Source organism: Temnothorax americanus, unplaced genomic scaffold (assembly GCF_048541705.1).
Source record: "Temnothorax americanus isolate GAGA-0224 unplaced genomic scaffold, ASM4854170v1 Scaffold62, whole genome shotgun sequence".
NCBI classification, from domain to species: domain Eukaryota; kingdom Metazoa; phylum Arthropoda; class Insecta; order Hymenoptera; family Formicidae; genus Temnothorax; species Temnothorax americanus.
In genome coordinates, this window is record NW_027509769.1 from 596,073 (window position 1) to 609,865 (window position 13,793).

Consider the following 13,793-nt stretch of genomic DNA (forward strand, 5'->3'; position numbering starts at 1 on the left):
ATAACATGTTCGATTCTATTTAATTACAAAACATATTTTAATAATTACATAATAAAACGCAATCTTTGATAAAATTGCAATTAGTCTTCCTTGGCGACAATTAAATTAAAGAAAATAAAATATCATAATAAAAAAAAAAGAATTTAAAATACTTTATACAATATTAAGAAACAGAGAGATAGATAGATAGAGAGAGAGAGAGAGAGAGAGAAAGAGAGAGAGAGAGAGAAAGAGAGAAAGAGAGAAACGTCATGTTTTTATCGACATTTTTCCACGTACATTTGTGTGTGTGTGTGTGTGTGTGTGTGTGTGTGTGTGTTAAGTATTGATAATTTAAATTTAGTATAAATTTAAAAAATAAAAAATTTTTATAAGATTTTCGATTTGATTTTTAGTATCCCGATATAATTTGCCAAGAAAAATTTATCCCGATTTGATTGTGGAATAAGAGAGAAGAAAGAGAGAGAGACGCGGGTGATCCATTACATTTTGTACGAACAGGCCACTCCTTTCAGTTTTATTTTTTTACGTGGAACGAAATGTGTATTTCCGCGACGACCGAGAACAACGAGCGCGCATCTCCCGGCGGAATTCGCGCGTAATAGTGCCTGCGCGCACGCTCACTTGTTCATACAGATAAATTTCCATGGTGGCGAGGGGCATACGAGCGGCACGGCTTCGTTTTGCGAGGCGTAATTGCCGCTACCGAAATCGATGAATATTTCAGCGCGTACAGTGGCGCGCGAGTACGAATGGAGTCGCGTACTTGCGCCTGCACACCTCTCAACGTATCCGCCGCGCCGCACACGTACTCGCCCTTACCCACCATCCTCTCGCTTTCACTCATGGCACCCACCCTCTTATTCTCGCCCTCGTATCACAGTATCCGCCTCCCCTTGCCGCTCCCCAATGCTGGCAAACGACCGGCGAATATGTTTATTCATGCGGTTATTTATTAGTTCGGGCAATTAGCATTAATTAGCGCAATCTGGTACTCCGTTCTACCTCGCGCAGCGGCACGTCCGCAAGCTGCGAGCAGCGCGACAATGTGTGGCCGTAATGTTTTGGCGGTACACAACGAGGCTGGCAACGGGCTGCAAGTTACCGGCTACGATTGGGTTTGTAAACTCTGATAGCTTTCTTCCTAGATCTATTATAAGCAAGGAAAGATAATCTCAAACGTCTTCTATGTTAATATCTCTCTCTCTCTCTCTCTCTCTCTCTGAAAAAATTAATAACTAATCTTCTTATCGAGAATATAAACAAAATTATTCCGAAATTTTAATTTCTATAATTTTGCAAAATACTAAATTTTTTTAGATTTGTTTGTGATAGAATTTTTTGGTAATGTTTAGTAAAACTTATTAAATTCAATTTATTGTAGTACTTTCGTAGTAATATACGAAAGGCAATAAAATAAATAAAATAGACTTTGTACATTATTAGAAATTGTTTTATAAAGCTATTATTTGTTAACAAATTTTATTTTAGTTGTTTTATTGAAGCTTATTCAATATGATATCGTTTATCATACATACGTACAAAAAAAGTAGTGATAAACAAGTATAGATACAGCAAGTTATTATAAATAATATCAATATTGTTTCTTCCTATTCTTCGCGCTTTAGTTTTTTCTAGTTCGTTATTAATGTAAAACCAAGTTTTTGCTCTCGATTATTATAGTCATCATATCGACTAATACAAACTCTAAGTGCAAATAGATCGTGCGCAATAAATTTAATTGGTTGACACGACATCACGAACATAGTATTCCAACGAGGAGAGAAAAGCAGTTAAGTGAATGTTTCAGAGATAATAGCCTACTCTCTGGCGTAGAGATCACTTCGTTTTATGACCGAGTGCGATCAATTTGTCGCTTCATTCTGATACCTTTTTCATTGGTCAAACTCATATATAGTTACGAAGCAAGTTGCGGCTGGAATCTCCTCGTTTCTAAGTGTCATGTTAGGTATAAATCAAAGAAAACAAAATAAAAAGTTAGATGACTAAAGATAAAGAACGCGATGTGGTATTAATGTTAAACTGCCATTAGGCTACAAAAGAATTTGTTCCTTAAATATCTACATCTTATTAATTTTTACTTTTAAAATATTGTAACAAAGTGTATAAGAAAAAATGTTTGTAAACCAAAAATAATCTGATATCCAAAAGACATTAGATAAAATTTCTACTTAAACAGAATTCCTTTATCTAGTTCTTATTTTAATTCCATAATTTAATTAGAGAATTTCAAAAAACTGATATGTAAAATCGATTTAAATGACATTAATTTAAATCAATTAATGTGCGAGGAATTGAAAATCTATAACAAATGTGACGATTCGAGAAATTCTATATTCGTTAATTTTATTACAGAAAAGGTATATGGGTCAGTAGAGGTAAAAAATTTGAAAACCTGATTATTCGAAGATATTATAATATGATACTCTGATTTTCTGAATTGCGTCCGTCCGTGTTATTCACGCGATAATAGAACAGAAAGGATTGGCAAGATACTAGACAGGCCAGAGCATTAGCATAAATCCGATAGAGATTCTCGGTATTATGAGGATCCAAATTCCTGGCCGTTAGCCTGTCCTCTTTCCCCGCGTAACTATCCCTGGTGCTATCGTGAATACGGCGCGGCGCCCTGGTTCGTGCAGCATGCAGCGTTTGCGAAAAGACAATGGACTCCGATGGCGAGAGATGGAGGAGTAAGAGAGTTCATTAGTCGCTGCCGCGTCTCTTTGCATTAAGTATTGATAACGGAGAACTCTCGAAATAGCGAGCGCGAAAGGACCGCGACGGGACGCGGAAGTGGGGCATGGTCTTTGTCCGTAACTAATACTTCTTCGCCGGATTCTACGATCCATGGCGTGGAGAAAGTTAGGTGAGAGGTATCGTCTTGGCGATGTCACGATGACTACTTGCCCGCGGAATTCGCCTTTGCTATCGGGCGGAGTACAAGTAGAGACACATTGCAGATACATTGGTGGTAAAGGTACCACATCAAAGCCCACCCCAAGCCGACTTCGCGCACAAATCCCCAATTATCGTTGAGTGTGCCTGTAAAGTCGTTTCCTTGAGTCGCTGTCGTTGTCGCGCTCTAATCGGTTGTCAAGTAGCGGTTTCTACGTGTAATACGTTTCAGTTAACGACCTACCTTCCAGATCAATGAGCACACACAGCAAAGTTAAGTTCACGGTGACGTAATAATTTTGATATAATAAGTGAGAATCCTCGAAAAATGCTTACGCAAATAGTTATTCAAGCCTTTTTAAAAACTTTCAGTTTTGAAGATTACATTATTCAACAATTTTATTTTGCAAATAAGAACAGCACACGCAACTAAAATAGTAGAAAATAGATGCGTACCTATTTCTTTTCACGTATGTGAATAATGACATTAATGACATAGAACAAAGATCGCTAATCGAAAATTTGGAGATATATGAACGAGAATAACATCGCGCAAAAATAATTTTCATATAAATACGCAATCATTATTATAAAACAATGTTTTTTATTTATGGAAATAAGATAATGTGCTGTGTTCGAAAGACGCGGTATACATATTATACCAAATAAGCATGATTAATTGACCATGATTCAGCTTAACTCTTCTGTTTCTCCGGGCATATAAAGTAAGAGTAATTTCTGATAAATGATGCTTTGTTCAACGTCCAATTAGTAAATGTAGCATGTAATAACGGTAGCACAAAAATAAATTTCAAATTACAAAGTTGGTGCAAACTTCACGAGTTTAAGGACACTATACTATATACACCCTCAAAGTAAGAGTTATATTTTTTCTAATCTATTAATTTTAGTAAACGTAACAAAGTGTAACGTAATAATCCTTTGAATGTTACATCGTTAGAAGCATATTGAAAACATGCATTTTATCACGCATGTCGTGCTCTCCAAAGCTTGTTGGAAACCGCGGTAATGCTCACTGATGCAACTTTTCCCTCGAGTATTTGCCCTCTGCACCGCGCTTAATGCACAAATATATATCGTTTTCTACTGTTCTTTTATCTCGTTTAAAAATGGCAGTCCGAAGAGGTTCAGGCGCATGTATAGGTACGTAACCGGAAAGGTAATCGTTCGAACGTATCCTCCCAGTTCGGTCGGAGGTACACAGGGACGTTCCAAGTTTTATTATCCCTGTTTTTGTCAACCCCCGGAGGGGGTTCTTTCTCTTAGCAGTGATATTTCACTATGGCTGAGAGAAAGAGAGAAAGAGGGAAAGAGAGACGCTCGCCTCTTAAGCGTTTGAACCCATTCGAGCGAGCTAGGTCGAGAAATAAGGAGGGGGCAAAAGGGGATAGTTACCCGCACTGCAGAATTGCCATTTTCCGGCCTCTCCCTCGCTATTTTACTCCCCTAATCCCAACGCCATAAATTAGCCGGGACGGAAGTTCGATACGTTAGTCGCATTTGTCCACGGTATATCCGAAATAAAGAGGACCTCGTGAAATCATGAGTGCACGCGAGACGGCGCGGCGCGCGGAGGGAATTGTTCTCTTCGTGCAACACTATATATAGGCTCCTATCTCACGGTTAACGAAGGCCGGCCGTACGTCTGTCTTGACTACTTAAGATATCGATACCTGCACCTCTCTAATGAACAAAAATAGTGACAAATATTTACACCAATCTGTTCTCGCGTTATGTTACAATTCGTTCTATAAACTAAAATGCAACTGGTTGCTCGTTTACTTCATATCGATATTTTGTGCACATGTCCACAGATGTCATATTTCTTCCCTAAACATTCTGAAGCGCGTGGATCGATATGTTATACAAACAGTAAATATTTAGTTACCTTAGAGAATGTTCAATATAGCCAAATTTCTAATTAGATTTAGTTTAGGGATATTAATCATTATTAATTAGATATCATTGTTTGTTTGCTACGTTATTTTCGATTTGCAAAATCTAAATGTCGTGCATAAACACAGCGACACGAATACCTTTATTATGCACGCATGTACCATAATGACTCCTAACTTGTATGATAATTGCTTTTTAATTATTATTAAAGCAAACAATTGGAAATATATTCTTATTATTATTAATTAATATATTATTCGCTATTATACAAGATTAACATATTTATTAATTATTAAAAACCAAGAAGAATCTTAATGTTAATAATACTTGTATACATTTACAATTTATTAATGTACGATTTATATTAATAAAACAGTTATTTTCATTGTTTCTATACGCAACCATTTTTTTTATTAATTCTATTTAAAATTTATATGCCGTGTATATATATAATATACGAAAAATCAGGATACATATATATATATAAAATATATATCAAATTATACATTCGTCGTATCAAAATACACGGCGTATAAAATTATAAATAAAATTCTGTTTTAAAATCTAACGTAAATTGTAAATTGTTTAAAGTAGACTTGGAACTTAAAAAAACTAATTTTACTAATTTAACTAATGTTATTCTGCTCTTGTGCACATAGTATCGTCATCTTATCGCCATCTTATAGCAATTCGTTGAATCAATATCTCGGTAGAACTCTCATCTAATTTTCATCCTTGAATGGCGCCTTGTAGCGTTGTATATTAATGACCGCTCCGCACCATACAACATGCATACAATGGCATGCAGCGAACAATGGTGCGCATCGATTCGAATGAGTCTATCATGGCCAATCTAATTTGGGTATGCGTAAGGTCGAAGCACATGGAATGTGATTCATGGTCTGTGCAACGTTATTGACGGTAATTTCAACAATATCGGTGATAATTTTGATAAGGTGCCTCGAGATGACATTTCTAATATTTAAAGATTACAGCAGCTTGCCTGAATATAATCATTTCTATATGTGCTACACAGATTTTATAAAAAAAACTATTTTAGCATTACTTTCTCTTTGTCAGAACGAATTAGATAAATAATTTTTCTCTAATATTTAAAGTAGAGTCCAAAACTAGAGTCCAAAATTACTATTTTCTTAAGATTTAACATTGACTAAAAAATAATATTCCATTGTTCATTTGAAAAGAAAACTATTACACATTAAGTTTTTGAAATTTAATATGTAACAGTTTTCTTTTCAAATTGAAATTAAAGAAAAAAAAGAAAAAGAGATTTCTAAATTAAATTTATATATACATACATACATATATATATAATATTAAAATATATTTATATAAACACATTTTAATTAATTTCACTTAATTAATTAAAACTTAAAATAAATGTCAATTAATTCATTAACATTTTAATTAATATGTTTTGAGTTCTTTATTATTATTGTAAAATGCAATATAATAAATAAAAACATTTGTAAATTATTAAAAGTTCTGATACATCGCAAATCGATTGTTTATCAGAAATATTTCGATAATTTAATTGACTCTTTATATGTAATAATAATGATTAATGATTATAACGATACAATAATTATTAATCTTCTATTATTTGTTAAGTTCTCGAGATCGTGTCAACGATATTCAGGATTACGTAAAAAAAGTAATTTTTAATTCACAAACCGTCAGATATACGCATAAATTTTACAATCTACATTACAACGTTGCCTGATAATTTTGTTTATTCAACATATATATGGAAATGTGTGTTGCGCCGCGGTGAAATATACGTATAGAGAAACGTGAAACACAGTGATCCTCTAACTGAAGTGTAAATAGGAACGCCGTAAAACTAATCCGGGGATTTGTCTCGGATAGCGCTTTGTTATCCTTAAATTAAATGAGTGTCGTGCCGTTGCCAAGGCTTTTTGGCAGTCAATGTGGGAAGGCTTTCGGTAGGTGAAACGAGCTCGCCGAGAAAAGAAAACGAAGTGAGCGAAAAGAAAAAGGACGATGAGGAAGGTAGAAAAGCTTCACTCGCACTCGTTGTGTGTTTCGTCCGTTCGTTATTGTCGGCGGGTAAGGCTCGTGCCAGGGATTGAGAAAAAAATTCCCTGGTGGGGAAGGTTTCTCGTCTTTTTTCATGAAAACTCTGAGGTTTTATAGATGGGGATAAATAATGTATCAGGATATTGGGAGATTATCGCGCGCGGCAAGAAGAATCGAGGGCTCGGGCCAATCGGTGGGTAAGGTATCCACCACACCCCGATGTGTACATCGACTATAATCTTGAGTTTCGTTGAAAACGCGATCGTAGATAAATCAAGAAAAGTTTTTGCGTGTTCTTTGTGCTAGCGCTGACTTTACCTGCAGAATTTTATCTTGATTCCGAAAGCTGGAGTAAAAGTAGACTATGTAGAAACATGAAAGAGAAATTAAATTTCTCATGATAACGTTATCACAGACGTACAAGATACTTTTTGTCTGTATAAACCGACACACTGCTTGATAATTGTGTAATCTGCGTTGATAAAAAATTTAGCTTGATAGGCAATCTAATTCGTGGCAACTCGCAAATTTAACTTAAAATATGTAAAATATAGCAACTGCAGTACTTAATTAAAAGAAAAGGATTCATCGAACACAACGTTAGTTTTCATCAGATTAAAAAAAATATATTATTTAACATCAGAATGTTTGTAAGTCATTGATAAATTTAATTGGAATACACCTTTAATTTTTAACAGTTGGAAAACTTATAAGACACGCGTTGTTAAGTCGCTTCTTCTCTCTCTTGGCAGAAGCAGATTGTATAAATAAAATGAAAGTGTCGTGTACCTATCATGTACATCAGTTTATCGTGCATGACGCGTCGTTACTTTGCTCGCATCGCGGCGTACGTGTTATGGCATGTCATTAAATTAATGCTGAAATCCTGTAACACGCAAACTGCCAAAAGTTACCGGCCAACTCAAATCCCGGAATTATACAATCTCGACATCTGCACAAAACGATGCATGTGCCAATCTGTTTTCCAACCAATATTTGATGGTATTAAAAGAGAATATTAAGATATCCGTATGTGCGTTCAATAAAATATTTCGTTATGCTCTTAAAAATGTTATTCTCCTACAAATCGTTTATCTCATAATCATAGTATAAACTCGTAACATCACAAACGAGTCAAAATAATTATAGATGTAAGCGTATTTAAAAAAAAAAAAATTTGTTTTTTTTAAGTAAATTTTTAAATTTGAACCTAAATATTCGAAATATAATTATATAATATTCAATTATTAATATTTGTGTAATTTCTATTGCCTACATCTACATAAAGCGGCATAGTTTAATGTAGATGCACCGAGAATATGTTCCTGACTAAAGCAAGTATCCTATACGTTTACAGAACGAATCAAGTTCTAATGATAACTCACCCACCGCTTTTATTTGTTTCTTACATCTTTTGCACACGTTCGCGTTTATAACTTTAGGATAAACTTATGCCACCTACGTATAGGGAAATACATAATAAGAGCACTATAGGAATTGTAAATACGAAAAGACGGTATATTACAGCAAACATTGCAATATACCATGTGGCAATTTTACGATGTAATTAACATTAACTTCGCGGAGTGGCCGAAACAAACTTTGCGGAATTGATTCACAACGCTGTATAAACCTAAATAAGTCACGTAGAGCCCTATCCACGCACAGAACGTGCTCCTTTCAAATTTAAGCAGACAGCGATTATTCTCAATGTTAGCATACGACGAACTTCATCATCACTGACCTTCCACGAGGGATGGACGAGCGAGGAACACCTGCGCGACGACGTAAATCGCTGACACAATAATGCGGATCAGCGACATCCATCTAGAACTTGGCGTGACGCCGCGACGGGAAAAGACGATTCGCGCCGGAATCTCGGTGCGGACTGACACACGGGGTTTCCCCGGCTCGGTGGCGGCTGGAGTAAAAGAGAGGGTAAAAAAGAGCGGTAGGGAGAGATAAGGAGAGATGGAGAGATGGAGAGATGGAGAGAGAACGAGAGAGAGAGAGAGAGAGAGAGAGAGAGGAAGGGAGAGCGTGATCCTTTCTGGTCTGCCGTGAGCTTTAGGGTTGGTGGTTCGCATGCGCCCGTCGAGGTTCACGTGCCCTCCGCCATCACAAACCGTAAGACCCGCCTTCCTCGTACTGGAGACACGTTCTTAGGATAGCGAGAAACACACGTAGACACCAACGTCAGTTGCATGGTATCCGACCACCGGAGTCCCCTTAGGATAGATAAATGATCGAACGTCCCGCGTTAAACAAGTAGACGCCGGATTATGTTTCTGTTTATACAATCAGCGCCTGCTTTCTCAGAATGTCAAAATTTATTACAAATTACACGACTGCACTTTCGACTTCTTATCAATCCGACGTGGTGCTTAATGAGTATATAAGTATAGATATTATCATGTTATCGCATGGAAGTTATCTTAGCAAGAGCAGAAGTTGTCTTGTGTTTAAACATCACAATGTATCGTATCGTTTATATAATCGCGTTAAGTTGATTTTAGAAATAATTTTATTTTTGAGCTTATATTTGTGTTTAACTAAAAATAATATTGTATACATGTATGATACATATTGTATACACATATATAAATTTTCATGTGGCTAACATTTTTTAGAGGTGGAGTGGAGTGTCGCAATATACTTATTATATGCACACATATAATTATATAAATTGTTTCATATTATTTAAATTTTGTTTAAGATTTTCATTTAAGTAATTAAATTTAAATTTCATGATTATTACATATACAAATATGAATATGTATATACATGTAATACATGTAATAATTATGCAACGAGAGTTCGATTATTTAAATATATCTTAAACAAAATTTAAAAAAATATGAAGCATAATTTATATTAACTATATATTATGATATCAAAAATTTTTAAGTACATCTGATACAAAATCATGTTTATGCGTTCGTTATTGTAAGTAGTAAAACTTGTCATATAGTCAGCCATGAATTTCACGTCCATAAGGAAGTTTTTCCCCACTGAACTTGTTGTACAGAGTGAAATTACATGGTTCAATCGAAACGTTGCTTCTCAATCTGTGGCGAGTGAAAATAGCTTGAAATCGATCGTCAGTCCGACGGTGAAAAAGATTATCCACTTTTCCGTGTCAGATGATAAGATTTCGTGACCTGTGATTCACCGTATCAGGGCAACCTACACGTGCGGGGACTACTTTAACAGACTGTCGATCAATCAGTAGATATCCTCGTTTATCAATTCCTTTAGACGAAGGCTAGACCCCTAACGAGGTCGGAAAGCTCTACGTAAAGCTCCTATTTCGCTTGCACATGCTGTTTCAAGCTTAACGAAGTTGGACGCATCGTTGTTCGATCGTAACGAACGCGGTTTACGTTTTTCAGCGTCGTGGTCGCGTCTCGCGTCACGAGAACTGTCAAATCAAAAATTACGAAACAACGAGCGATATGCGCAAACGTTGAAATTGGTTCCAAGTCACGAACCGAGAAATCGTTAGCGCGATATACTACAACTAGAATGGAAATCGCCATCAAAAAGGTTGTAAGAGGAGTTTAAGCGTTTCACGTCTTTCGGTGGCATGCGAACGAGTAGTGCAAGTCATAAACCCAACCCACAGCTCTCGGGCCAGTATTCGTAACAGGCATTACACAGTACCTGTATCGCGCTATCCCCAAGGATGACTCTAAGTGCAAGTGTACCGAAACTTTCGTGGGTGCCCTCGTAAACCGGTAAGAGATGGCTTCAAGGTGACGGCAGGAAGCGAAACGTGTTTCTAACTCCCCTCCACTCCCTGTCTCTTTTCGTCGCGCTTCCCTTTCCGTTCTCTGTTCCCCTTTCTTCTTTCTGCAACATTCTCTACCTTTCACCCGCGGGTAAGGTAAAGCCGACAACATTTCTACTACACTTGCCTCGTCGCACATATTCTGGTACCGTTGTAGGTGCTTCTGTAGGTCTTTTAAGCGAAGTTTCGCACAATGGAGGCGCGAGTCTCCAAAAAGGAAACTATAGGTATTGTCCAAATTATATGTTCTAATTAAAGCTCCTCATTGTAAAGATTTTATCTAGTTATTTTATTAAAACGTCAGACAAAGCGATAAATAATCTCACTTCAACGTCAAACATTCGTATATATCGTGCACCATTTTCGGCTAATCAAAAATATTTGTTTACAATCGCGCCTCCATCACACATATTATTAATATAGAAATACGTGTATAGACTAATAGATTCACGATGTGGTTTGAATTGCAAAGAACACGATAACAAACAGAATACAATATATGTTTAATTATTTAAATAAGTAAATATTGAAAACAGGAATATATGTGAAAACGTAATGCGCGCAACTGATTATGATCCGGTTCTGTTTAGAATCATTTATATGTCGCTAAGCGTTTGCAATATTTAGTAGTGTTGAATGATATCAATGTAATAATGCAAATAACGCAACGTAAATAACAGAAAAATAACAGAAATTTAATTTTGCAAGATGTTTATTAAAATAATACGGGAAACTTGAAACACCTAAAATATACGATATTGTATCTTAATGTAATAACTCCAAAATTAGATTAATTCATTACTGTCATATCACGTATCGATTGTTCGGTACTTAGAGATTATTGTTCGTGTCTAAAAGATTGATATTACTAAAGCACAAAAATAAAAGTAATAGCATTGTCACAACTCACAACCACCACTAAATACTTATTAGAGACACGAGGAAAAAAAAGAAACAGTAATACTAACGCCATGTATTAAGTATATATTATTAAATAATGTATGTAATCTAATTACTACTTTTCATATAAAATGAAGTAAAGCATGTATATTTTAATAGTTTTAATTGTATGTAATTTCGTGAATTTTTTAAACGTCTCTTTTAGCGATTTAAAAAAATAATAAGAAAAATTGTAAATATAAATGAACGATATAAACAAGTAAATATAATAACCAGAGAGATTTCTCTATTAAATTCAGTGCACATGTGAACATCAATGTGATGTACGGGAATATACCCAGACTATATCTGTATTCGCAAATTGTTTTTAAATAAGGTTTATCCCGGCAATGTTTGTAGAATTGCGCCTAGTTTTAAAGCTGCAGAAGCCGGCTATAATCTACCACGTACAACTTTTAGCTTGCGGGCTGTCCGACGGTAAAGAAAAACGCTACGATCGTTTTGTTTTTAGATTCGCGTCCGCGATAAAATCAAATTACGCGGAGATCGGGCGAGACGTCGCGGAGGTCGTCCTAGACGTCGAAGCCGCTCCGGAAAATGCCCATTCCCAGTGAAGGACTGGATGCTCATTTCCTGCCGTCGGCGGGCCGCAAACGCGAAAGGAGTAATTCGATTTTCTGCAAAAGCGCTAAGAGGCGTCCAAAAGCTTCGACTGCGCCTCACTCCGTGGTACGGTTGCTGGGTCGAGAAAAGAATCGCACTGCCTCTTTATTCGCCTTGCCTCTAAGTACCAGGCTTTTATGCGCTCTAACGCGAGCGTACGCTGCGACTGCAGCACGAAGAAACACGAGAGCAAACGGGTAAACTTGAAAACTCTCTTAACAATGAACTCATTCTTTAATCTCGTATATGTACGCACTGGAATTCGCGAACTTAATTTTCTACTTCTTTCGCGTCTATATCATGCGTATGAAATTGTCAAACATTATAACCGCGTATGTATTTAATTCACAATCAGAACAGAATCATCATTCTAGACATGTTTCAAATTATTTTGTGCTACATTTTCTCTATCTAGATTTTATTTTTTAAACGTTATTTTTTTTATTCTCTCTCAATCAATCATTTTACGGTATTTAATCGTTAAATGTCAAGCTGTCGAACCAACAAAATCTACCCAAATTTACTCGGCCGAATCATATAATTGGCAACCAATTTAAACGGTGAATAAATAACAACAATACTTGCGTGATATCTAGCTTCCATGTTTTACAGATTGGGCTTTTTTACACGCATAGATTTATCCTTTATAAAAAAGATAAAAAACATAAAATATACTACAAGATAAAAAATTTATAAGATTCGTTTGTAATAAACCTAATTCTATTATTTGCAAATAACGTCGCTTTAAAAAAAACTATATATTTGCCAAATAATATATGTTACAATAAAATTATAGCATTTTTATGATATCTATATACTAATCAAAATTTTCAGAAAATTTTTAAAATTTTTATCTAAAGATTGAAAATGGAGGTAAAAAAATAAATAACTCCTGCTTTTTTATTAATAAATATTTAACTAATAAATAATTTCGCTCTTTTCAGTAGAATTTTTATTATAGAGATCACTCAAATAATAGGGTAAACTCGGGTAAGATGGCCATACATCAGGAAAGATGGCCAATAACCTATGTTCTTTTAATCTATATAGATCGCCATGAAACATCGAATGAACAGGGGTTGGCCATCTTCCCTGTATAACCATCTTACCCGATTTTATCCTAATTACATCGATTTATTCTACTAAAAAAAAAGTAGAAAAAATTATTTTTTACTTATTTTTTTATCTCTACTTTCAACTCACTCACTTTCCATTTTGTATCTTTCTTTTTCAGATATCCCATCCCATCACCGACTAGATTTTTGGGAAAGAGCAACTCCCTAAATACCAATTGCGGTTTAAAAACTTTGATTAGGACCCGAGTTACAAGGATTTAAAACAGAAAAGCACGTAGGGTCCTCCTAGGTCTTAATGGGTTAATCTATAGTATCCACATGCAAGAGCATATAAAGTTTTCTTCAGTGTTTAAACCATGTCTGATTTAAACCATATGTTCTAATCCTTAATCTTTTTACACATGCATATGTGCAGAATTTGCAAATTCAGGAAGATTTTTCCTGCACGTTTTCTCGTCTGTGTCGGA

The 13,793-nt window shown here is 35.4% G+C and overlaps 1 protein-coding gene across 7 annotated transcripts in view; it reads right to left on the reverse strand.

The window, feature by feature from the left end:
- Positions 1-13,793, reverse strand: part of LOC143905472 (neurotrimin) — a 175,226-nt gene that overhangs the window by 66,712 nt on the left and 94,721 nt on the right. For 5 of the 7 annotated variants that reach the window (XM_077420912.1, XM_077420911.1, XM_077420914.1 and 2 more), the window contains exon 1: positions 8,642-8,781. The exons of the other annotated variants lie outside the window; for them this stretch is intronic. In XM_077420912.1, the coding sequence (XP_077277038.1) occupies positions 8,642-8,720 (79 nt within the window). In that variant the 5' untranslated portion in view covers positions 8,721-8,781. Of the gene's footprint in view, positions 1-8,641; positions 8,782-13,793 lie in introns of those variants that run through there. 7 annotated transcript variants of the gene reach the window in all.